We start from the raw sequence: 27,845 nt of genomic DNA on the forward strand, positions 1-27,845 counted from the left end.
AGCGCTATATAAATATAATTCACTTCACACTACTTTGTTATATATTCTAACAAAGTGCAGATTGGATTTTAAACTATTCAAAACATGTCATCCAAATTCTAAAAATAATCTTAATCAGGAAAAATTACTAATGATGTTCCATTAATCATTTTTAAAAATGTTTTCAAAAAGATTCGAATTAGCTAGTTTTTTTTTCTTTTTTTCAGTTGAATTTTGAATTTTAAAGAGTCGAAAGTGAAGATAAACTATGTTTCAAAATTTAATTTTCCTTTTAAACTGTTCAATTAAGTGTTTTTTTCATCATTTATTCTCTACAAAAAACCTTCCGTAAAAGGAAAAAAAATGTACGAGGGAATGACGGACAGAAATACCCATTTTATATATGTGTGTATATATATATATATATATATATATTTACTAATAGTAAATTGAGCAAATTGGCTATTTCTGGCAATTTATTAAAGTGTGTATCAAACTGGTAGCCCTTGGCATTAATCAGTACCCAAGAAGTAGTTTCAAAAAGGTTGGTGACCCCTGCCTTTACTATTTTAAATAAAGTCTTTTTATTTTTTTTACGACGTAACGTGATGTCATACTCGCGTCCATTGAAGAAACGGGCGTGGTTTCGCCCTGGCCCCGCCCCCGTGCCCATATACGGTCATCCGACGGTGCGTTGATTGACAGCGGACAGCAGCTGCTGAGCTGCCCAGACATGGCGGAGGATACAGTGTAACAAGAGGCTCGGCGGCGGACTTCCACGACTTTTTTCCTTCCCCCCCCGGCAGCAGAGTCGTCTCCCGGCTCGCTAGACGCGACACGAGAGGAGGGCGAAATGTGTCGGACCGACGCGCGCTCGGAAGGCAGGCGGAAAACGAGGTGAAAAAAACAACAAAAAGATGGGACAATGTATCGCTGTTTAGCCACAAATATGGCTCCTTGTGCCTTTTTCGCCATAAACATTCATCTCCCTTTGCCGCCGTGCATCCGGGGAACTTCTGCTGCCAGCCGCCAGACTAAGTTCACTTCCATAAGCTCTCGGTACTTTTAATTTGGGCTTCGGGTGTTCGGCGCTAGCCGAGCCGAGCTAAGCCGAGCCAGAGGAGCAGGAATGGAGCCAAAGCACAAAGAGTTGCTCGAGCGCTGCCACCAGAACTTGCTGGAGTCCATCACGGACGCCGACCGCGTCATCGAGCTGCTCATCGTCTCCGGCGCCTTGAGCCAGCTGGACCGCTTCGAGCTGGACCAGAACTGCTCGTCCAGCGCGGAGAAAGTGGAGCTCCTGCTGAAGATGCTGGTGAACAAGGAGAGCGACCATTTCCTGGACCTGTGCGTGGCCCTGGAGAAGGCGTACCCTGACCTGCACGCCGCACTCTTCTGCAGCAGCAACAACGGCGGGGGTCCGGTGGACCACAACACCGGTAAGCACACAAGGCTTTAGGACCCCCTGCTTGTGACCTGGGAGCATCATTCTATGTGCATCATGCACTACCCATCTGTGGTGGTGACTTGTCCAGGGTGTGCCCCGCCTTCCGCCTGAATGCAGCTGAGATAGGGACAAGCGGTAGTAAATGGATGGATGGACTTGCCTCAGTGTTTACAAGCACTGTGTACCGTGAGAGATTGTGTAATTTCAGCTCCATCCATCCATTTCCTACCGCTTATTCCCTTTGGTGTGCTGGTGCCTATCTCAGCTACAATCGGGCGGAAGGCAGGGTACACCCTGGACAAGTCGCCACCTCATCACAGGTCCAACACAGACAACATCCACACTCACATTTCACGCACTAGGGCGAATTTAGTGTTGACAATCAACCTACTAAATGGGGTGAAAATGTTTTTTTTTGCAAACCAGTAATTTTAATCCACAAATGTGCCGTCTAGAGCTCGGCAGAGTAACCGTGTAATACTCTTCCCCTTCAGTAGGTGGCAGTCAGTAGCTAAGTGCTTTGTAGATGTCGGGAACAAGTCTTGTGTGACGACAAGGGTTTGTTGTCGTATCCAAAAATAAACAAAAAGCCATTGCCCCAAAGAAAAGGCTATATAATATGAAACTAAAACCAACTGGCTACAAAAAAAACAAAACAGAATGCTGGACGACAGCAAAGACTTGATGTGGAGCAGATGGCGTCCACAAAGTACATCCGAACATAACATGACAATCAACAATGTCCCCACAAAGAAGGATAGCAAAAACCTAAATGTTCTTGATTGCTAAAACAAAGCAGATGCAGGGAATAGCATTAAAGGAAGACATGAAACTGCTACAGATAAACACCAACAAAATAGGAGCCCATAACAAGAATTAAAACACTACACACAGGAAAACCGCAAAAAACTCAAAATAAATCACGGCGTGTTGTGACAGTAGACCTACTTTCAGACATGCGCAGTAGCAGTGTTTTTCAACCACTGTGTCGTGAAAGACAGTCTGGTGTGCCGTGGGAGATAATGTAATTTCACCTAATTGGGTTTAAAATATTTTTTTGCAAACCAGTAATTTTAATCCGCAAATGTGCCGTTTTGTGTTGTCTAGAGCTCGGCAGAGTAACCGTGTAATACTCTTCCCCATCAATAGGTGGCAGTCGGTAGCTAATTGCTTTGTAGATGTCGGGAACAAGTCTTGTGTGACAACAAGGGTTTGTCATCGTATCTAATGCTTAAACCCAAAATAAACTAAAGCCATTGCCACAAAGAAAAGGCTATATAGAATGAAACTAAAACCTAACTGGCTACAAAGAAAAAAAAAAAACAGAATGCTGGACGACAGCAAAGACTTGATGTGGAGCAGATGGCGTCCACAAAGTACATCCAGATATAACCTGACAATCAACAATGTCTCCGCAAAGAATGATAGCAACCACTTAAATGTTCTCGATTGCTAAAACAAAGCAGATGCAGGGAATAGCATTAAAGGAAGACATGGAACTGCTACAGATCAACGCCAACAAAATAGGAGCGCAAGACAAGAACTAAAACACTACACACAGGAAAACAGCAAAAAACAGTAGCAGTGTTTTTCAACCACTGTGTCGTGAGAGATTATGTAATTTCACCTAATTGGGTTAAAAATATTTTTTCGCAAACCAGTAATTTTAATCCGCCAATGTGCCGTCTACAGCTCGGCAGAGTAACCGTGTAATACTCTTCCCCATCGATAGGTGGCAGTCGGTAGCTAATTGCTTTGTAGACGTCGGGAACAAGTCTTTTGTGACGACAAGGGTTTGTTGTTTTATCCAATGCTTAAACCAAAAATAAACAAAAGCCAGTGCCCCAAAGAAAAGGCTATATAGAATGAAACTAAAACCTAACTGGCTGCAAAGTAAACAAAAACAGAATGCTGGACGACAGCAAAGACTTACTGTGGAGCAGATGGCGTCCACAAAGTACATCCAGATATAACATGACAATCAACAATGTCTCCACAAAGAAGGATAGCAACCACTTAAATGTTCTCGATTGCTAAAACAAAGCAGATGCAGGGAATAGCATTAAAGGAAGACATGGAACTGCTACAGATAAACACCAACAAAATAGGAGCCCAAAACAAGAATTAAAACAGTACACGCAGGAAAACCGCCAAAAACTCAAAATAAATCACGCCGTGTTGTGACAGTAGACCTACTTTCAGACATGCGCAGTAGCAGTGTTTTTCAACCACTGTGTCGTGAGAGATTATGTAATTTCACCTAATTGGGTTAAAAATATTTTTTCGCAAACCAGTAATTTTAATCTGCAAATGTGCCGTCTAGAGCTCGGCAGAGTAACCGTGTAATACTCTTCCCCATCAATAGGTGGCAGTCGGTAGCTAATTGCTTTGTAGATGTCGGGAACAAGTCTTGTGTGATGACAAGGGTTTGTCGTTTTATCCAATGCTTAAACCAAAAATAAACAAAAGCCAGTGCCCCAAAGAAAAGGCTATATAGAATGAAACTAAAACCAACTGGCTACAAAAAAAACAAAACAGAATGCTGGACGACAGCAAAGACTTACTGTGGAGCAGATGGCGTCCACAAAGTACATCCAGATATAACATGACAATCAACAATGTCCCCACAAAGAAGGATAGCAACCACTTAAATGTTCTCGATTGCTAAAACAAAGCAGATGCAGGGAATAGCATTAAAGGAAGACATGGAACTGCTACAGATAAACACCAACAAAATAGGAGCCCAAAACAAGAATTAAAACACTACACACAAGAAAACCGCAAAAAACTCAAAATAAATCACAGCGTATTGTGACAGTAGACCTACTTTCAGACATGCGCAGTGGCAGTGTTTTTCAACCACTGTGTCGTGAGATACAGTCTGGTGTGTCGTGGGAGATTATGTAATCTCACCTAATTGGGTTAAAAATATTTTTTTGCAAACCAGTAATTTTAATCCGCAAATGTGCCGTTTTGTGTTTAGAGCTCGGCAGAGTAACCGTGTAATACTCTTCCCCATCAATAGGTGGCAGTCGGTAGCTAATTGCTTTGTAGATGTCGGGAAAAAGTCATGTCTGATGACAAGGGTTTGTCGTCGTATCCAAAAATAAACAAAAGCCAGTGCCCGAAAGAAAAGGCTATATAGAATGAAACTAAAACCTAACTGGCTACAAAGAAAAAAAAACAGAATGCTGGACGACAGCAAAGACTTACTGTGGAGCAGATGGCGTCCACAAAGTACATCCAGATATAACATGACAATCAACAATGTCTCCGCAAAGAATGATAGCAACCACTTAAATATTCTCGATTGCTAAAACAAAGCAGATGCAGGGAATAGCATTAAAGGAAGACATGGAACTGCTACAGATAAACACCAACAAAATAGGAGCCCAAAACAAGAATTAAAACACTACACACAGGAAAACCGCAAAAAACTCAAAATAAATCACAGCGTATTGTGACAGTAGACCTACTTTCAGACATGCACAGTAGCAGTGTTTTTCAACCACTGTGTCGTGAGATACAGTCTGGTGTGCCGTGGGAGATAATGTAATTTCACCTAATTGGGTTAAAAATATTTTTTTGCAAACCAGTAATTTTAATCCGCAAATGTGCCGTTTTGTGTTGTTTAGAGCTCGGCAGAGTAACCGTGTAATACTCTTCCCCATCAATAGGTGGCAGTCGGTAGCTAATTGCTTTGTAGACGTCGGGAACAAGTCTTGTGTGACGACAAGGGTTTGTCGTTTTATCTAATGCTTAAACCAAAAATAAACAAAAGCCAGTGCACCAAAGAAAAGGCTATATAGAATGAAACTAAAACCTAACTGGCTACAAAGAAAAAAAAACAGAATGCTGGACGACAGCAAAGACTTACTGTGGAGCAGATGGCGTCCACAAAGTACATCCAGATATAACATGACAATCAACAATGTCTCCGCAAAGAAGGATAGCAACCACTTAAATATTCTCGATTGCTAAAACAAAGCAGATGCAGGGAATAGCATTAAAGGAAGACATGAAACTGCTACAGATAAACACCAACAAAAGTAGGAGCCCAAAACAAGAATTAAAACACTACACACAGGAAAACCGCAAAAAACTCAAAATAAATCACAGCGTATTGTGACAGTAGACCTACTTTCAGACATGCGCAGTAGCAGTGTTTTTCAACCACTGTGTCGTGAGAGACAGTCTGGTGTGCCTTGGGAGATTGTCATTTCACCTAATTGGGTTGAACATATTTTTTTGCAAACCAGTAATTTTAATCCGCATATGTGCCGTTTTGTGTTGTCTAGAGCTCGGCAGAGTAACCGTGTAATACTCTTCCCCATCAATAGGTAGCAGTCGGTAGCTAATTGCTTTGTAGATGTCGGGAACAAGTCTTGTGTGACGACAAGGGTTTGTCGTTTTATCTAATGCTTAAACCAAAAATAAACAAAAGCCAGTGCCCCAAAGAAAAGGCTATATAGAATGAAACTAAAACCTAACTGGCTACAAAGAAAAAAAAAACAGAATGCTGGACGACAGGAAAGACTTGATGTGCAGCAGATGGCGTCCACAAAGTACATCCAGATATAACCTGACAATCAACAATGTCTCCGCAAAGAATGATAGCAACCACTTAAATATTCTCGATTGCTAAAACAAAGCAGATGCAGGGAATAGCATTAAAGGAAGACATGGAACTGCTACAGATAAACACCAACAAAAGTAGGAGCCCAAAACAAGAATTAAAACACTACACACAGGAAAATCGCAAAAAAATCCAAATAAATCACGCCGTGTTGTGACAGTATACCTACTTTCAGACAAGCGCAGTACTAGTGTTTTTCAACCACTGTGCCGTGAGATAATGTAATTTCACCTAATTGGGTTAAAAATATTTTTTTGCAAACCACTAATTATAATATGCAAATGTGCCGTTGTTGAGTGTGTGTTCTGTCTAGAGCTCGGCAGACTAACCGTGTTATACTTTTCCATATCAGTAGGTGGCAGCATGTAGCTAAATGCTCTGTGGATGTCGGGAACATGGTTTGTCGTGATCAGAATATGCAACCGACAGCGGGAGGCAGCGTGCAGATAAAAAGGTATCTATGTTTAAACCAAAAATAAACAAAAGGTGAGCGCCCCGGAGAAAAGGCATTAAAGTTTATGCAAAACTAAACTGGCTTCAAAGTAAACAAAAACAGCCGGATGACAGCAAAGACTTACAGCGTGTGGAGCAGATGGCGTCCACAAAGTACATCCGTATATGACATGACAACGTCCACACAAAAAAAGATAGCGACAACTTGAATATTCTTCATTGCTAAAACAAAGCAGGTGTGGGGGAATAGCGCTCAAAGGAAGACATGAAACTGCAACAGGAAAAGCCACCAAAATAGGAGCACAAGACAAGCACTAAAACACTACACACAGGAAAACTGCAAAAAACTCAAAATAAGTCAGGGCGTGATGTGACAGAGCTATTGTGATGCCTGCTTGGTTATGGTTTAATTTCTTATCCAACAACTTTTTTATTGTGTACTGAATTTCATTTTTTAAGGATTTCTGCTGGTGGTGTGCCTCTGGATTTTTTTTATGAAAAAAAATGCGCTGTGGCTCAAAAAAGGTTGAAAAACACTGATCTAAAGCAGTGTTTTTCAACCTTTCCTGAGTCAAGGCACATATTTTTCATTAAAAAAATCCAGAGGCACACCAGCAGCAGAAATCCTTAAAAAATTAAAACTCAGCAGCCGATATTGACAATAAAAAGTTGCTCAATTGTTGGATATGAATTCAAAGCATAACCAAGCATGCATTACTATAGCTCTTGTCTCAAAGTAGGTGGACTGACCCTGACTTACCGTATTTGTTGGAGTATAAGTCGCTCCGGAGTATATAAGTCGCACCTGCCGAAAATGCATAATAAAAAAGGAAAAAACATATATAAGTCGCATTTTTGGGGGAAATTTTATTTGATAAAACCCAACATTAAGAATAGACATTTGAAAGGCAATTTAAAATAAATAAAGAATAGTGAACAACAGGCTGAATAAGTGTACGTTATATGAGGCATAAATAACCAACTGAGAAGGGGCCTGCTATGTTAATCTAACATATTATGTTAAGAGTCATTAAATAACTATAACATATAGAACATGCTATACTAGGGATGCACCGAAATGAAAATTTGTGGCCGAAGTCGAATAAAATTTAAACGCTTTTTACACAATTTTTTAAATATTGCATAAATAGCCTAGAATAAATATTTAGACATGTTTTTCAAATAAAATAATTTTTTTATTGAATATTTACATTTTTTTAATATTCCAGTAGCCTTTGCTTTTCAAAAAAAGCACAGTTTTTCATTTATATTAGGCCTTCAAACAAAACATGCATTCCAAAAAAAACCAAAGTGCATTAAAGTGGATAAACCCACAACAAATGAATTATTGTCCTTTTGGCAAAAGTCTGCTTAGCCACAGTAGATATGCTAATAATGTAAACAATTATTGTCATGCAATGTATAATTTGTAACCGTGAGGAATGAAGAATCCATACGTATAAAAACGCTATGGAACGGCACATTTGTACTTCCTGTTTAAAGCTCTAAACAGAAGGGCACTGCAGCACCTCCAGTGAGTGAGCTCATCCAAAACATGGCCCTGTAAAACAAACGCACATATTTTCAGTGTTAATGCTCGCTTTTTGTTTTTTTAAACCATTTGCATTATGGTCGTCAGCGACGAAAAACCCTTAAATTTGCCACACCATTTTATCAACCGAGGGATTCAAAGCGTAGGAAAAAAAGTAGCAGCTTATAGGCCGGCATTCACGGTACCTATTGAGTTTGCAGAAATTTTAAAAGTTGTGCATTTCAAATAATATCATATCTCATAGCATAAAGAAAACTGGACAACAATTATTTATGTGACCGCCTTCTGTGTTTGAATGTGTGTGTGAATGGGTGAATGTGGATAAAGTGTCAAGTGCTTTGAGTTCCTTAAAAAAAGATAGAAAAGGGGACGGCGTGGCGCAGTGGGAGAGTGGCCGTGCGCAACCCGAGGGTCCCTGGTTCAGATCCCACCTAGTACCAACCTCGTCACGTCAGTTGTGTCCTGAGCAAGACACTTCACCCTTGCTCCTGATGGGTGCTGGTTGGCGCCTTGCATGGCAGCTCCCTCCATCAGTGTGTGAATGTGTGTGTGAATGGGTAAGTGTGGAAGTAGTGTCAAAGCGCTTTGAGTACCTTGAAGGTAGAAAAGCGCTATACAAGTACAACCCATTTATCATTTAATTAAGTGTGTGCTTGTAACCTCATACACTTATACAGGTAGCCTACACAACAGGCTAATAATGTAAACAGAGGCCCCACTAAATCTCAATAAGTGTGTGCTTGTAACCTCATACACTTATACAGGTAGCCTACACAACAGGCTAATAATGTAAACAGAGGCCCCACTAAATCTCAATAAGTGTGTGCTTGTAACCTCATACACTTATACAGGTACACAACATATCCCAACGTCACCGCGTCAAAAAATTGCGTCACACGCCACTATTCGGCCTTGTTTTTAACTCATTCCACCGAAGGCCGAATGTGGCTTTTTTTGCCATATTCGGCCAAATATATTCGGTTACCGATTAATTGGTTCATCCCTATGCTATACCTTTACTAAACAATCTGTCACTCCTCATCCATAAATCCCATGAAATCTTATATGTCTAGTCTCTTATGTGAATGAGCTAAATAATATAATTTGATATTTTACGGTAAGGCTTCACGGTGGCAGAGGGGTTAGTGCGTCTGCCTCACAACACGAAGGTCCTGCAGTCCTGGGTTCAAATCCAGGCTCGGGATCTTTCTGTGTGGAGTTTGCATGTTCTCCCCGTGAATGCGTGGGTTCCCTCCGGGTACTCCGGCTTCCTCCCACCTCCAAAGACATGCACCTGGGGATAGGTTGATTGGCAACACTAAATTGGCCCTAGTGTGTGAATGTGAGTGTGAATGTTGTCTGTCTGTCTGTGTTGGCCCTGCGATGAGGTGGCGACTTGTCCAGGGTGTACCCCGCCTTCCGCCCGATTGTAGCTGAGATAGGCGCCAGCGCCCCCCGCGACCCCAAAAGGGAATAAGCGGTAGAAAATGGATGGATGGATGGATTTTACGGTAATGGGTTAATAATTTCACACATAAGTCGCCCCTGAGTATAAGTCACACCCCCGGCCAAACTATGAAAAAAACTGCGACTTATAGTCCGAAAAATACGGTATTTGGACTTTTTGGGTGTATTCTTCTGTGTAGTGCTTCAGTTCATGTCTTGCGCTCCTGTTTTATTGTCTTTCTTGTTTTGTTGGTATTTTCCTGTAGCAGTTTCATGTTTTCCTTTTAAAGCGCTATTCCCCGCACCTGCTTTGTTTTAGCAATCAAGAATACTTCCAATCCACTTTATTTATATAGCACATTTAAACAACAATAATGTTTCCAAAGTGCTGCACAGCCATGTTAAAAACATTATGCTCCACCAATGACTGAATAAAACAAAAATTAAATAAATATAAAACCAATAAAAACAATATAAAAACAAATATGATTAAAAACTATTTTAAAGGGTGAAATCAATTAAAACAGTAAAATAAAAATCAAAGTGTATAAAAAACACAGGACCACACAACTCACGTAGTGTTAAAAGCCAAAGAATAAAAGTGGGTCTCAAGACGAGACTTAAAACACTCCACTGTGGAAGCAGTTTGAACATGGAGGGGCAGAGTGTTCCAGAGCTTAGGCCCTGTCTCCCCTGGTCTTAAGTCTGGTCTTGGGCACCACGAGCTGGAACTGGCTCTCGGACCTCAGAGCGCGCGCAGGGATGTAAATTTGGATAAGGTCCGAGATATGTTGAGGTGCCAGTCCATGTAAAGATTTAAAAACAAACATCAATGTTTTAAAATCAATTCTAAAATGAACAGGGAGCCAGTGCAAACTCTGAAGAATTGGGGTTCTATGCTGGCGTTTCCTGGCCCCTGTTAAAAGTCCTGCTGCCGCGTTCTGGACTAACTGCAACCGGGAGAGAGCTTTTTTGGCTAATGCCAGCATAAAGTGCATTGCAGTAGTGCAGGCCACTTGAAATAAAAGCATGCACCATTTGTTCAAAAAGGTTAAAAGATAAAAACGGTTTAACCTTTACTAAAAGACAAAGGTGATAAAAACACGATTTTAAAACGCCATTGACTTGTTTGTCTAGTTTAAAATTGCTGTCTACTGTCTTCAGTTGTTTTTATCCTTCATTGTGGGGACATCGTTGATTGTCATGTCATGTTCGGATGTACTTTGTGGATGCTGCCCTCTGCTCCACACGCTGCAAGTCTTTGCTGTCGTCCAGCATTCTGTTTTCGTTTACTTCACAGCCAGTTCCGTTTTAGTTTCGTTTTCCATAGCCTTCCCTAAGTTTCAGTGCTTGTTCTTGGCGGCGCTCGCTTTTTTGTTTATTTTTGCCTGTTAATTTTTGCTTTACCTGCACCCTGCCTCCCGCTGCATATGGGGATCACGACAAACCATTGTCGTCGTTCCCGACATCTACAAAGCAATTAGCTACCTGCTGCCACCTACTGAGTATTACCGGGTTACTCTGCCGTTCTCTAGATAGCAGCCACACTCAACAAGGGCACATTATTTGTGGATTGCAACTACTGGTTTGCAAATTACATAATCTCCCACGGCACAGTGGTTGAAAAACATTGGCATAATGCACTAACTATCCTAAATCTCTGTTTATTTAATCTCGCTGCATAATCATGACTGTGTTTTTAATACCACACACAAGCCTTGACCGGCCCTTCCTATAAGCGTCGTCTCTCTGATGTAATCTAAAAGAGACGGCCATCAGTTCGCCGACATCAGCATCAAGTTTGCCGTCGGTGGCGTGCTTCGGTCACGGCGCATTAGGTCGGCCGACTTGTTTCCATGACGACAGGCGTACCACTGTACCACAGCAACCCGCACGCATGCATAGGGCGTGTGTGTGTGTGTGTGTGTGTGTGTGTGTGTGTGTGTGTGTGTGTTTGCAGCCGGCTTGCAAACCTTCAGCATGGCGTCCTGACGTGATCTAAGCTTATTTATTTATTTATTTATTTACAGACCGATATAGTATTGTATTTCATTGTTGTTTATTTTGTTAATATCAGAGTCCATTCTGCAAAAATGTCATCCCTAGAACACACAGTTTATGGACTGGGACCCACAGTTAAATTATACATCATCATATAATATACATTTCAGAATCTACCCACCAAATACCCATTAACAATTTCATTTATAAATAAAAAAGGAATCTTTTAAAATCCACCAAAGCAGTCTCAATATCCTGTTATTGAAATTTGATTAAAAGGTTGCATATTAAAGAGCTGCGATAATCTCATCATGCATACAGAGGTCAAGACCAAAATGATGCGACTAATTCTAAAAATGTTTTAATAATTTGATTTTTTATAGAGCTATCAATCTCATTCCAGATCCCTGGGCCTCTACAGGCGATACTACAGCTTGTTCACTTTAGAGCAGTGGTTCTCAACCTTTTTTCAGGGATGTACCCCTTGTGAACATTTTTTTAATTCAAGTACCCCCTTATCAGAGAAAAGCACTTTTGGTTGAAAATAAGAGATAAAGAAGTAAAATACAGCACTATGTCATCAGTTTCTGATTTATTAAATTGTGTAACAGTGCAAAATATTGCTCATTTGTAGTGGTCTTTCTTGAACTATGGGGAAAAAATAAAAATAACTAAAAACTTGTTGAAAAATAAAACAATTGATTCAATTATAAATAAATATTTCTACACATAGAAGTAATCATCCCTCTTTGGGGACTGTAATAGAGATCCATCTGGGTTCATGAATTTAATTCTAAACATTTCTTCACAAATATAAATCTTTAACATCAATATTTATGGAACATGTCCACAAAAAAAATCCAGCTGTCAACACTGAATATTGCATTGTTGCATTTCTTTTCACAGTTTATGAACTTACATTCATATTGTGTTGAAGTATTATTCAATACATATATTTATAAATGATTTTTGAATTGTTGCTATTTTTAGAATATTTAAAAAAAATCTCACGTACCCCTTGGCATACCTTCAAGTACCCCCAGGGGTACGCGTACCCCCATTTGAAAACCCCTGCTTTATATGACCATTGTTCCCTCTTAATAAAGGTTTACTTCTAGTGTTACAGCTATGAGAAGTAGTGGTCACTGGAATGAGCTGGCAGAGTCTAGAAATTAATCCAGTACATTTGTCATTGTGCTCAAGTGGAAAAAAAAAAAAAAACATTGACCGAGACCCGAATAGTAAGCAGGAGATTGAGGTGCAAGGCTGTACACTCGGCCCTTTCCGCATCAGTTTTTGGCAAAGCCGGAAGCTTTATTTGAAACATTTAGGTCCACTACTGCCAATCCTCCTTGAAGCCGTAATACCTCTTGTATTGATTGTTGCCGCTGCAGATTAACGCTGATCCTGAAATACTGTTCATTTTTAAGCAGCTGCCAATGTTCTCCCTGTGCCAGCGCCTTGATTGGAGGCCATGCTCGGGAAGATGCCGCCTTTCTGTAGGCAGATTATGGAGCTGTCACACCGAGTTCAATGATATCATGTCAAATGGGTCAGTTTGACAACGTAATGTAGTTTATCGTACCTTTTTTGACCAAAAAGGTGCTTCTAATGCCCCTTTTTCACTGCATGGTACCTACTCTACTCTGGCTCTTGGTGAATTTAGTAGTATTTCCTGTACTCAGCAGTCTGAAATATTGCTACCAGATTCGTTTTGAAGATGCATAGCGAGACATGATTGAAATTAGGGCTGGGCGATATGGCCTTTTTTTTAATATCTCAATATTTTTAGGCCATGTCACGATACACGATATATATCTCCATATTTTGCCTTAGCCTTGAATGAACACTTGATACATATAATCACAGCAGTATGATGATTCTATGTGTCTACAATCATTAAAGGGGAACATTATCACAATTTCAAAAGGGTTAAAAACAATAAAAATCAGTTCCCATTGGCTTGCTGTATTTTTTGAATTTTTTTTCAAAATTTTACCGGTCCCGGAATATCCCTAAATAAAGTGCCTTATTTTCGCTATCTTCGAAACCACTATCCATTTCCCTGTGACGTCATACAGGGCTGCCAATACAAACAACATGGCGGTTACCACAGCAAGATATAGCGACATTAGCTCGGATTCAGACTCGGATTTCATCGGTTTAAGCAATTCAACAGATTACGCATGTATTGAAACAGATGGTCGGAGTATTGAGGCAGATAGCGAAAACGAAATTGAAGAAGAAATTGAAGCTATTGAGCGAATAGCTATCGACGCTATTCGGCCATAGCGTGGGTGTACCTAATGAAGTGGCCCATAGCATGGCTGCCTTAGCATCGCCGGTAAAATGTGCAGACCAAACGATCAGGACTTTCGCATCTTGTGACACTGGAGCAACTTAAAGCCGTCGATTGGTAAGTGTTTGTTTCGCATTAAATGTGGGTATCTAGTTTCAAATGTACATACAGCTAGCTTAATAGCATGTTAGCATCGATTAGCGTAGCATGTTAGCATCGATTAGCTGGCAGTCATGCCGTGACCAAGTATGTCTGATTAGCACATAAGTCAACAACATCAACAAAACTCACCTTTGTGATTTCGTTGACTTAATCGTTGCAAATGCATCTGCAGGTTATCCATACATCTCTGTGCCATGTCTGTCTTAGCATCGCCGGTCAAATGTGGAGACACTCTGGTACATTCAATGGGGGTCTGGCGGCAGATTTCTTGCCAGTGGTGCAACTTGAATCCCTCCCTGTTAGTGTTGTTACACCTTCCAACAACACACCGACGAGGCATGATGTCTCCAAGGTTCCAAAAAATAGTAGAAAAAACAGAAAATAACAGAGCTGACACCCGGTGTTTGTAATGTGAAAATGAATATGGTGGGTGTGTTACCTCGGTGACGTCATGTTAAAAGACCGATAAACAGAAAGGCGTTTAATTTGCCAAAATTCACCCATTTAGAGTTCTTAAATCGGTTAAAAAAATACATGGTCTTTTTTCTGCAACATCAAGGTATATATTGACGCTTGCATAGGTTTGGTGATAATGTTCCCCTTTAAAACATTCTTCTTCATACTGAATTAATATATGCTCATCTTAAACTTTCATGCCGAGAGAGAAATCAGAACTAAGTCAATTGACCAAAACTGTATCTATTAAACAATAGGGGTGTGGGGAAAAATCGATTTGATTTTGAGTCGCGATTCTCACGTTGTGCTATTGAGAATCTATTCTCATTTTTGAAAAATATTTTTTTGTTATTTTGTTTTTATCAATCCAACAAAACAATACACAGCAATACCATAACAATGCAATCCAATTCCAAAACCAAACCTGACCCAGCAACACTCAGAACTGCAATTGAGACACAAACACGACACAGAACAAACCAATAGTGAAACAAAAATGATTATCAACAACAGTATCAATATTAGTTATAATTTCAGCATAGCAGTGATTAAAAATCCCTCATTGACATTATCATTAGACATTTATAAAAATGTTAAAAAAGTACAATAGTTTCACAGTGGCTTACACTTGCATCGCATCTCATCATTTATTTATATATATTTATATATTTTATTTATATATTATTTATATGTATTTATTTAACTACATATGCACCTTATTGCTTTTTTTATCCTGCACTACCATGAGCTTATGTAACGAAATTTCGTTCTTATCTGTGCTGTAAAGTTCAAATTTGAATGACAATAAAAAGGATGTCTAAGTCTCATAAGCTTGACAACACACCGTGTCCAATATTTTCACAAAGATAAAATAAGTCATATTTTTGGTTCGTTTAATAGTTAAAACAAATTTACATCATTGCAATCAGTTGATAAAACATTGTCCTTTACTATTATAAAAGCTTTTTACAAAAATCTACTACTCTGCATGTCAGCAGACTGGGGTAGACTCTGCTAAAATCTTATGTATTGAATGAATAGAGAATCCTTTTAAATCGGGAATTGTGTTGAATTGAAAATAAAAATACATTTTGAATCGAATCGATATTGAATCAAATCGTGGGACACCCAAAGATTTGCAGCCCCAGTTATTAAGCAGTGGCACAAACATTCATGTAAATTCCAAAACAGAAAGTGCAAGATAGTCAGACTTTTTAAAACAAGCTATGAATGCACTTTTGTGCATGATGTCACTAAGATGACATATCAAAACACTAAATTAAAGGGCACTTTTTGTACAGAACACCACTACAATAGTTTAAAACCTATAAAGTGCACTTTTGTGCATGATGTCACTCAGGATAATTAATGAAGTGTCAAATAAAAATGAGCTGCATAATAGGAAATCAAATAGTGTATGGGGTAGGTTCCTGCGGACGTTTTTTTCATATGGTGTTTATGTGGGAATGGTTGTTTTGACATTTTGTTGGTGTTGCACCGGCCAGAGATGTTGACATGCGGAGTTTCAAGCACTCTTCATTCCCTAGCAGATGACGTTTCAAATGACGCTACACATTAGCAGTGGTGCTCCTTTTTATAGCAACGCTTTTGCCGCATACTTTTAAAACATCTTCCCGCTTGAAGCCAAACCACCGCCAGACGATGGACCCCGTGCTGTTTTTCTTGGGGAATTAATTATTCCTTCATTTGTTACACACCGCTTGAATCACAGCTAATTTTACCATTTCGCTACCTGTTTGCTCCAAGAGGGCGTATGACTTTGCGACAGTATGTGAGAAGGTGCTCTTGTTTTATGTCTCTGTGAGAAGCAGATACAAGAAAGTGAGAAAAGCCTCGAGTGTAATGCCCGCAGCTAAAAGCAACTGCGTGAGAACGTATACTCGAATATGACGGCGCAGTGGGAGAGTGGCCGTGCGCAACCCGAGGGTCACTGGTTCAAATCCCACCTAGTACCAACCTCGTCATGTCCGTTGTGTCCTGAGCAAGACACTTCACCCTTGCTCCTGATGGGTGCTGGTTGGCGCCTTGCATGGCAGCTCCCTCCATCAGTGTGTGAATGTGTGTGTGAATGGGTAAATGTGGAAGTAGTGTCAAAGCGCTTTGAGTACCTTGAAGGTAGAAAAGCGCTATAAAAGTACAACCCATTTATCATTTATCACGAGATAGTCATTTTGTCAGGGTTATTTGGTGTCGAACCCCAAGATGCAGAGAAGGAGGCAGGCATTTGGTAAGTAAACATGATTTAATAAAGATACTAAGACAAAACCAAAAGGGTACAAACAAAAAGCACGCACATGGGCGGATATAACAAACTAAGGGCTATGAACAAACTAATCGGAAGCAGGGAACAAAAAACTGTAAGCTACAAAACATCTCTCAAATATAGCTTACCGCTACGCTGCATTCACACGATCAGTAAGAATGACAAGTAGAAAATGACATTGACACGACAGGAGCGACAATGATCCAGCACTGACTTGAAGACAAAGTGGGTACAAATAGGAGCGGGCTGATTGACTACAGGTGTGGCCAGTTAACTGCCAATCAGCCGCAGATGAGGTGACAACAGCACACAGGGAGACAAACAGGAAGCTGAAGCACAATAAGAGCACTTGACAGGAACTAAAGACAGGAGATACTAAACACAGAGGAAACAAAGACAAATGCAGAGGAAAAAACTAAAACATAGACAAACTGTCAGGGGAAAGCCTGACACATTTTCTGTATCGCACAGAGACAAACCCGCAATATATCGAGTATATTGGATGTATCGCCCAGTCCTACTTCCTCCCAACAAGCCATTTGACATTTTTCCCATTCATCCATTTTCTACTGCTTGTCCCTCTCAGGGTGGCGGGTGTGCTGGAGCCTATCCCGGCTGCAATCGGGCGGAAGGTGTGGGTACACCCTGGACAAGTAGCCACCTCATCACAGGGCCAACACAGATAGAAAGACAACATTCACACATGTCGTTTGTGATTATATTTTTTTTCCCCGTATTGTGACGTCAGCGGATATCTCCATGTATGGTAGAAATTTACCCATAGTGCTTTGCTTTAAGGGGCGGCATGGCGTAGTGGGTAGAGCGGCCGTGCCAGAAACCTGAGGGTTGCAGGGTCGCTCCCCGCCTATTGACATCCAAATCGCTGCCGTTGTGTCTTTGGGCAGGACACTTCACCCGTTGCCCCCGGTGCCGCTCACACCGGTGAATGAATGATGAATGAATGATTGGTGGTGGTCGGAGGGGCCGTAGGCGCAAACTGGCAGCTACGCTTCCGTCAGTCTACCCCAGGGCAGCTGTAGCTTACCACCACCAGGTGTGGATGAATGATGGGTTCACACTTCTCTGTGAGCGCTTTTTATCAATCAATGTATTTTATTTCGGCAATCTTCACATAAAACAAAGAACAACAACAAGAAAAGAAAAACAAAAAACAAAAACAAAAAAAAAAAAAAAAAACACTCATTTGAGCAATGATTGAGCCGAAAGGGTGTAGGTTGAAGCAACGCTTATATAAACCTACCCCATCACAACAAGAACAAGCTTCAAAATATATAAAATCTAAAACATGCTTCACTTATATTACTTTTTTTTTTTTTAAACAATATATAAGCAACATATATGTAGCACACGTCTCATATACATAGTTTAACATTTAAATCAAACATATACATTTGTACACTTATATATATATATACATATACATACACACACATATATATATATACATATACACATACATACATACACACACATATATATATATACATATACATACACATATACACACATACATACATACATTATACATACACAATTCATTTAAATTCCATATAAAGTGGTAATATATACATTTTAATATAACCTATATGTATAATTATGAAATCATACATTGTATTTATATACATATATATTATTGTCTTTCTAAAACAATGTTTGCTCTTCTTTCTTATATTTACTAATGATAAATGATTTAAAAAGCTTTTTAAACTGGTTTATGTTGGTGCTGTGTTTTATTTCATCCTTTAAACAGTTCCATATTTTAACCCCTGCTATTGTTATACTCATTCGTTTCTGCGTTGTTCTACAATATTGGATCTTAAAAAGTAGTTCTCCTCTTAAATTATAATTCCCTTCTCTTTGTAAAAATCTTCTCTGTAACCCTGTTGGAAGTAAATCTTTACTTGCTTTATAAATCATTTGGGCAGTCTTGAGTTGGATGAGATCTGGTAGTTTTAAATCAAATGTTTTTATAAATGTTTTTATTGAGTATCTAACAATAGAAAAGCGCTATATAAATCTAATCCATTATTATTATTATTATTATTATTATTGCGTGAGTTTGCCAATGTAGTCCACGCTGTAGTCCTCCTTTTTCGCTATCCTCTTGTTATGCGGCAGACTGGCTGCACATTACAGATGCGCGGTTTGCGGTCACAACATGACGAAAAAATAGATTTTAAATAGATTCGGCGGGTGGCGGTTGAACCAATTCGTAAATATCCATCCATCTTCTTCCGCTTATCCGAGGTCGGGTCGCGGGGGCAGCAGCCTAAGCAGGGAAACCCAGACTTCCCTCTCCCCAGCCACTTCGTCTAGCTCTTCCCGGGGGATCCCGAGGCGTTCCCAGGCCAGCCGGGAGACATAGTCTTCCCAACGTGTCCTGGGTCTTCCCCGTGGCCTCCTACCGGCTGGACGTGCCCTAAACACCTCCCTAGGGAGGCGTTCGGGTGGCATCCTGACCAGATGCCCGAACCACCTCATCTGGCTCCTCTCGATGTGAAGGAGCGGCGGCTTTACTTTGAGTTCCTCCCGGATGGCAGAGCTTCTCACCCTATCTCTAAGGGAGAGACCCGCCACACGGCGGAGGAAACAGGTACACAACAGATCCCAGCGTCACTGCACGTTGGTTGATTGCGTCACCGCATCAAAAAATTGCGTCACACGCCACTATTCGGCCTTGTTTTTAACTCATTCCACCGAAGGCCGAATGTGGCTTTTTTTTTGCTATTTTCGTCCGAATATATTCGGATAGCGAAAAAGGAGGACTACAGCGTGGACTACATTGGCAAACTCACGCAATAATAATAATAATAATAATAAATTGGATTTATATAGCGCTTTTCTATTGTTAGATACTCAAAGCGCTCACAGAGAAGTGGGAACCCATCATTCATTCACACCTGGTGGTGGTAAGCTACATATGTAGCCACAGCTGCCCTGGGGTAGACTGACGGAAGCGTAGCTGCCAGTTTGCGCCTACGGCCCCTCCGACCACCACCAATCATTCATTCATCATTCATTCACCGGTGTGAGCGGCACCGGGGGCAACGGGTGAAGTGTCCTGCCCAAGGACACAACGGCAGCGATTTGGATGTCAATAGGCGGGGAGCGAACCTGCAACCCTCAGGTTTCTGGCACGGCCGCTCTACCCACTACGCCATGCCGCCCCTTAAAGCAAAGCACTCTACTGCACATACATCCTGTGCTATTGCCATTTCTAACTTGAAGGAGCGTATTGTTCTAACGTATATCTGTGAGTAAACTCCATATGGAAGCACTAAAAACTACAACGTGGATGACGAGAGAAAGACGCAGTCGAAGTGGAGGCACGTAAATAAGACTGCCCAGAAAGACAATCAATCAATATTTATTGAAATAGCCCTAAATCACAAGCCACAATGACATCCTCTGTTCAGAGCCCACAAAAGGGCAAGGAAAAACTCACAACCCAAAGGGACATCAATGTGAATGACTATGAGAAAGTGTTTTAAACAGTCTGTAAAACATAATCCATGCAACATTTTGACTGAAGAACCACCATTAAATGTACAAGGAAGTATAAAGAAAAATCATACATCCCCTTTTTGTTGAGTATCCTGATATTACGTATTAATGACACTTTCAAGCCGTGTCAAGCAAATTTGACAGCGCCAGGCGAACAAAGGCGTCCTCAAGGCAATGTAGCATTCTCGCTCGCGAGCCGGAATCTAATGTTTCTCCACAGTGCAGCTTTTAAATCACTCATCCTCTCCTCCATGGAGGCAAATAAACTGTTTCATACAAAGGATATTATCACTAGTGAGCAAGTACTCTACACGCCATAGGAGGGAGGACACAAGAATGCAGAGCTAACTGCTCAGCGAGAGCTGCTGAACGTAAACGGCTGGGCGGCTCAATACAAATATTGACAGTAACGATACAAAGTATAGTATCATCCATCCATTTCCTACTGCTTATTCCCTTTCGGGGTCGCGGAGGGTGCTGGTGCCTATCTCAGCTACAATCGGGCAGAAGGTGGCGTACACCCTGGACAAGTTGCCGTCCATCACAGGGCCAACACAGATAGACAACATTCACACTCACATTCACACACTAGGGACAATTTAGTGTTGCCAATCAACCTATCCCCAGGTGCATGTCTTTGGAGGTGGGAGGAAGCCGGAGTACCCGGAGGGAACCCACGCATTCACGGGAAGAACATGCAAACTCCACACAGAAAGATCCCGAGCCCGGGATTGAACCCAGGACTATTCAGGACCTTCGTATTGTGAGGCAGACGCACTAACCCCTCTCCCACCGTGAAGAGTATAGTATCAGTATAGTTAAATACAACAGTAATCAAATAGATATTTTTTATTATCCCAAAATGGGGGGGCGGCATAGCTCGGTTGGTAGAGTGGCCCTGCCAGCAACTTGAGGGTTGCAGGTTCGATTCCCGCTTGCGCCATCCTAGTTACTGCCGTTGTGTCCTTGGGCAAGACACTTTACCCACCTGCTCACAGTGCCACCCACACTGGTTTAAATGTAACTTTGATATTGGGTTTCACTATGTAAAGCGCTTTGAGTCACTTGAGAAAAGCGCTATATAAAATATAACTCACTTCACTTCAAATGTTTTGTCGTTTTTGTTATTGTTTACAAACTCGGGGATATAAGAGCCGAAAGTAGTATTTATATGTCCCGGCAAGAAATCTGCGTTCAAAAGACTCCGGATTATTAGTGATTCCCAAAGCCCCAAAAAAAGTCTGCGGGCTATAGAGCGTTTTCCGTCCGGGCTCCAGTACTCTGGAATGCCCTCCCGGTAAAAGTTCGAGATGCTACCTCAGTAGAAGCATTTAAGTCTCACCTTAAAACTCATTTGTATACTCTAGCCTTTAAATAGACTCCCTTTTTAGACCAGTTGATCTGCCGTTTGTTTTCTTTTTCTCCTATGTCCCACTCTCCCTTGTGGAGGGGGTCCGGTCCGATCCGGTGGCCATGTACTGCTGGCCTGTGTATCGGCTGGGGACATCTCTGCGCTGCTGATCCGTCTCCGCTTGGGATGGTTTCCTGCCGGCTCCGCTGTGAACGGGACTCTCGCTGCTGTGTTGGATCCGCTTTGGACTGGACTTTCGCGACTGTGTTGGATCCATTTGGGATTTAACTTTCACAGTATCATGTTAGACCCGCTCGACATCCATTGCTTTCCTCCTCTCTAAGGTTCTCATAGTCATCATTGTCACCGACGTCCCACTCGGTGTGAGTTTTCCTTGCCCTTATGTGGGCCTACCGAGGATGTCGTAGTGGTTTGTGCAGCCCTTTGAGACACTAGTGATTCAGGGCTATATAAGTAAACATTAATTGATTGATGATATACAATTTGAATAGAATGCAAAGACAAGATATTTAATGTTTGAACTAAGAAACTATTTTTTTATGAAATAATCATTAAATTAGAATTAAATGGCAGCCACACATTGCAAAAAAGTTGGCACAGGGGTGTTTTATCACTGTGTTACATGGCCTTTCCTTTTAAAGGGGAACATAATCACAATTTCAAAAGGGTTGAAAACAATACAAATCAGTTCCCAGTGGCTTGTTGTATTTTTTGAAATTTTTTTCAAAATTTTACCGGTCCCGGAATATCCCAAAAAAAAAAAAAGCTTTAAAGTGCCTTATTTTCGCTACCTTCGAAGCCACTATCCATTTCCCTGTGACGTCACACAGTGCTGCCAATGTAAACAAACAATGGGAATAGCACAGCAAGATATAGCGACATTAGCTCGGATTCAGACTTGGATTTCAGTGGCTTAAGCAATTCAACAGATTACACATGTATTGAAACAGATGGTTGGAGTATGAAAGTATTGAAGAAGAAACTGAAGCTATTGAGCGAATAGTTATTGACGCTATCCGGCCATAGCATGGCCGGATAGCGTCAATAACTGCGTTAGCATCGCCGGTAAAATGTACGGAACAAATGATCAGGACTTTCGCATCTTTTGACACTGGAGCAACTTAAATCCGTCGATTGGTAAGTGTTTTTTTCGCATTAAATGTGGGTGGAAGGAAATGTAATATAGTTGCAAATGTACATACAGCTATAGCCCAAATAGCATGTTAGCATCGATTAGTTGGCAGTCAGTCCGCGACCAAATATGTCTGATTAGCACATAAGTCAACAACATCAACAAAACTCACCTTTGTGATTTCGTTGACTTTATCGTTGCAAATGCATCTGCAGGTTATCCATACATCTCTGTGCCATGTCTGTCTTAGCATCGCCGGTCAAATGTGGAGACACTCTGGCACATTCAATGGGGGTCTGGCGGCAAATTTCTTGCCACTTTCGCATCTTTGGGCCAGTGGTGCAACTTGAATCCCTCCCTGTTAGTGTTGTTACACCCTCCGACAACACACCGACGAGGCATGATGTCTCCAAGGTTCCAAAAAATAGTCGAAAAAACGGAAACTAACAGAGCTGAGACCCGGTGTTTGTAATGTGTTTGAGCACATGAAAATGGCGGGTGTGTTACCTAGGCAACGTCCCGTACTGACGTCATTGATTCAAGAGGGATAAACAGAAAGGCGTTTTATTCGCCAAAATTCACCCATTTAGAGTTCGTAAATCGGTTAAAAAAATAAATTGTCCTTTTTCTGCAACATCAAGGTATATATTGACGCTTACATAATGTTCCCCTTTAACAGAGACCAATTTTTGAAGCTTTTCGGGTGGAATTATTTCCCGTTCTTGCTTAATGCTTAAGTTGTTCAACAGTCCGGGGTCTTTGTTGTGGTATTTTAGGCTTCAAATTGCGCCACACATTTTCAATGGAAGACAGGTCTGGACTACAGGCAGGCCAGTCTTGTATCCACACTCTTTAACTGTGAAGCCACGCTCTTTTAACAGAATATGGCTTGGCGTTGTCTTCCTGAAATAAGCAGGGGCGTCTATAATTATATTTCTTGGATAGCAACATATGTTGCTCCAAAACCTGTATGTACCTTTCAGCATTAATGGTGCCTTCACAGATGTGTAAGTTACCCATGCCTCAGGGATCCAAGGTCACTGGCATTCAATGTTACGTGCAGTGATTTGTCCAGATTCTCTGAACCTTTTGATGATATTATGGACCGTAGATAGTGAAATCCCTAAATTCCTTGCAATAGCTTGTTGAGGAATGGCTTAAACTGTTGAACAATTTGCTCACGAAATTTGTTCACAAAGTGGTGACCCTCACCCCATCCTTGTTTGTGAATGACTGAGCATTTCATGGGAGCTGCTTTTCTACCCAATCACGGCACCCACCTGTTCCCAATTAGCCTGCACACTCGTGGAACGTTCCAAATAAGTGTTTGATGCGATAGTTTTAACTTGCACTCAAGGATGTAGCAACGAACTGCAGCTACTGACAGTGGTTTTCTGAAGTGTTCCTAAGCCCATGTGGTGATATCATTTACACACTGATGTCGCTTTTTGATGCTGTACCGCCTGAGGGATCAATGGTCCGTAATATAATCTCTTACGTGCAGTGATTTCTCCAGATTCTCTGAACCTTTTGATGTCAGTGGTTTTCTGAAGTGTTCCTAAGCCCATGTGGTGATATCCTTTACACACTGATGTCGCTTTTTGATGCTGTAGTGATTTCTCCGGATTCTCCTAAACTTTTGATGATATTACGGACCATAGATAGTGAAATACCTAAATTCCTTGCAATAGCTGGTTGAGAAATGTTCTTCTTTTAAATAATTTGCTCACGCATTTGTTCGCAAAGTGGTGACCCTCGCCCCATCCTTCTTTGTGAATGACTGAGCATTTCATGGGAGCTGCTTTTATACCCAATCACGGCACCCACCTGTTCCCAATTAGCCTGCACACTCGTGGGATGTTCCAAATAAGTGTTTGATGAGATAGTTTTAACTTGCACTCAAGGATGTAGCGACGAACTGCAGCTACTGACAGTGGTTTTCTGAAGTGTTCCTAAGCCCATGTGGTGATATCCTTTACACACTGATGTCGCTTTTTGATGCTGTACCACCTGAGGGATCGAAGGTCCGTAATATCGCTTACGTGCAGTGATTTCTCCAGATTCTCTGAACCTTTTGATGTCAGTGGTTTTCTGAAGTGTTCCTAAGCCCATGTGGTTATATCCTTTACACACTGTCGCTTTTTGATGTTGTAGTGATTTCTCCGGATTCTCCTAACCTTTTGATGATATTACGGACCATAGATGGTGAAATAACTAAATTCCTTGCAATAGCTGGTTGAGAAATGTTCTTCTTTTAAACAATTTGCTCATGCATTTGTTCACAAAGTGGTGACCCTCGCCCCATCCTTCTTTGTGAATGAATGAGCATTTCATGGGAGCTGCTTTTCCACCCAATCACGCAACCCACCTGTTCCCAATTAGCCTGCTCACTCGTGGGATGTTCCAAATAAGTGTTTGATGAGATAGTTTTAACTTGCACTCACGGATGTAGCGACAAACTGCAGTTACTGACAGTGGTTTTCTGAAGTGTCCCTAAGCCCATGTGGTGATATCCTTTACACACTGTCGCTTTTTGATGCTGTACCACCTGAGGGATCAAAGGTCCGTAATATAATCGCTTACGTGCAGTGATTTCTCCAGATTCTCTGAACCTTTTGATGGCAGTGGTTTTCTGAAGTGTTCCTAAGCCCATGTGGTGATATCCTTTACACACTGTCGCTTTTTGATGCTGTAGTGATTTCTCCGGATTCTCCTAACCTTTTGATGATATTACGGACCATAGATGGTGAAATAACTAAATTCCTTGCAATAGCTGGTTGAGAAATGTTCTTCTTTTAAATAATTTGCTTACGCATTTGTTCGCAAAGTGGTGACCCTCGACCCATCCTTCTTTGTGAATGACTGAGCATTTCATGGGAGCTGCTTTTCCACCCAATCACGGTACCCACCTGTTCCCAATTACCGGTAGCCTGCACACTCGTGGGACGTTCCAAATAAGTGTTTGAGATAGTTTTAGTTTGCACTCACGGATGTAGCGACAAACTGCAGTTACTGACAGTGGTTTTCTGAAGTGTTCCTAAGCCCATGTGGTGATATCCTTTACACACTGATGTCGCTTTTTGATGCTGTAGTGATTTCTCCGGATTCTCCTAACCTTTTGATGATATTACGGACCTTTGATGGTGAAATAACTAAATTCCTTGCAATAGCTGGTTGAGAAATGTTCTTTTAAACAATTTGCTCACGCATTTGTTCACAAAGTGGTGACCCTCGCCCCATCCTTCTTTGTGAATGACTGAGCATTTCATGGGAGCTGCTTTTCCACCCAATCACGGCACCCGCCTGTTCCCAATTAGCCTGCACACTCGTGGGACGTTCCAAATAAGTGTTTGATGAGCAATAATAATAATAATGGCTTAGATTTATATCGCGCTTTTCTATTGTTATATACTCAAATCGCTCACAGAGAAGTGGGAAGCCATCATTCATTCACACCTGGTGGTGGTAAGCTACATCTGTAGCCACAGCTGCCCTGGGGTAGACTGACGGAAGCGTGGCTGCCAGTTTGAGCCTACGGCCCCTCCGACCACCACTAATCATTCATTCATCATTCATTCACAAGTGTGAGCTGCACCGGGGGAAAAGGGTGAAGTGCCCTGCCCAAAGACACAACGGCAGCGATTTGGATGTCAATAGGTGGGAAGCGAACCTGCAACCCTCAGGTTTCTGGCACGGCCGCTCTACCCACTACGCCATGCGCATTCCTCAACTTCCTCAGTCTTTTTTGCCACTTGTGCCAGGATTTTTGAAACATGTTGCCGGCATCAAATTCCAAATGAGCTAATATTTGCAAAAAAATAACGTTTTCCAGTCCGAATGTGAAGTATCTTGTCTTTGCAGTCTATTCATTTCAATATAGGTTGAAAATGTTTCGCAAATTATGTCATTTTGTTTTTATTTACACAAAGTGCCAACTTCACTGGTTTTGGGGTTAGTACAATTGACACTAATCAGGGCTAATAAGACCTCAAGCTAACTACATTTAAGGTTAGTTTGGTATGTTGCTAAATTGTCAGGTCAGTGAGGGGTTTAACAAGTACTAACTTACACCCCGGGGACAAGGTAGTGTAAGCCCAAGGGCACGGCAGTGGACTTTAGTGCAGCATAGACCTGCCCTGTACAAGGAGAGAGTGTTTCTGGGCCTGCAAGTTATTCAACAGAGGATTAGGCCCGGTTTTCCTCACGAGCTGGGAGTAAACTGTCGATGTAAGACACGCTTTTATCACGCCTTCCCAGACCCTTTTGCTGTTGGCCTGTCTCTGTAACTCGTGTTTCTTTTCCACGTTCTTCCCATTATCTTTAGTGTAGTGATTCGGGTTGATGCGATTACCCCGTTTTAAGTGCACTGGAGAAAGCGAGCGGGAGTGCGAGGACGAGCCTTTTTGCCCAGCACGCTCCAGGGCACAAGCATACTTGCATATAGGAACGGGAAGCTTTTTCGGGCGAGTAAATGAGTTGCGCGATGAGTTTCGCTGATAGCAACCTGCTCTCATGACGCCTGTCTGTTGTCATTCTGGGCCATCTCTGCCAGCTGAGCCCTGCATGCACGCACTGTCACGCGCTGTTTGCCATTCCAATACTGATGCTCGCGCCACAATGTTATCATCGCCTTCAGGTGCTTTATTATTAATGGGTTTCAACCTAACGTTGCAAAGAGGAACACATAAGCTATGTCTCTAATTCAAATACCTCCATCAGTGTACATACCGTATTTCCTTGAAATACCGCCGGGGTGCTATTTACTTTAAAAGTTTACCAAAGGCATGCGGTAAAGGCAAGCATGCACCAATTATTTTAAAACCTCTTCTCACTCCGGCGTTTACCAAAGTCATGCGGTAAATTTAGGCCTGCGCTTATAAATTTGAGTGTGATGTAAGGATACCATCATGAAAAGCACATTTAATAAAAAAAATGTATAAACGTTGCTCGGAGTGATGTATGTGTAGAAACGCTATGGACGATTTAGAAGACAGAATGGCAATTGTACTTCCGGTTCAAAGCTCAGAAGAGCACTGCAGCACATGCAGTGAGCAAACGTGTCCAAAATATGGCACAATAGCACAAACCTATTCAGTACATT

The 27,845-nt window shown here is 41.4% G+C and overlaps 1 protein-coding gene across 3 annotated transcripts in view; it reads left to right on the forward strand.

The window, feature by feature from the left end:
* Positions 1–673: 673 nt before the first annotated feature.
* The window catches only part of dlg5a (discs, large homolog 5a (Drosophila)), a 211,297-nt gene continuing 184,125 nt past the window's right edge, over positions 674–27,845 (forward strand). For 2 of the 3 annotated variants that reach the window (XM_061911763.1, XM_061911764.1), the window contains exon 1: positions 674–1,418. In XM_061911763.1, the coding sequence (XP_061767747.1) occupies positions 1,109–1,418 (310 nt within the window). In that variant the 5' untranslated portion in view covers positions 674–1,108. The remainder of the gene's footprint in view (positions 1,419–27,845) is intronic. The other variant, XM_061911765.1, reaches the window with a different exon arrangement.

This window comes from Nerophis ophidion, linkage group LG09 (assembly GCF_033978795.1).
Source record: "Nerophis ophidion isolate RoL-2023_Sa linkage group LG09, RoL_Noph_v1.0, whole genome shotgun sequence".
NCBI classification, from domain to species: domain Eukaryota; kingdom Metazoa; phylum Chordata; class Actinopteri; order Syngnathiformes; family Syngnathidae; genus Nerophis; species Nerophis ophidion.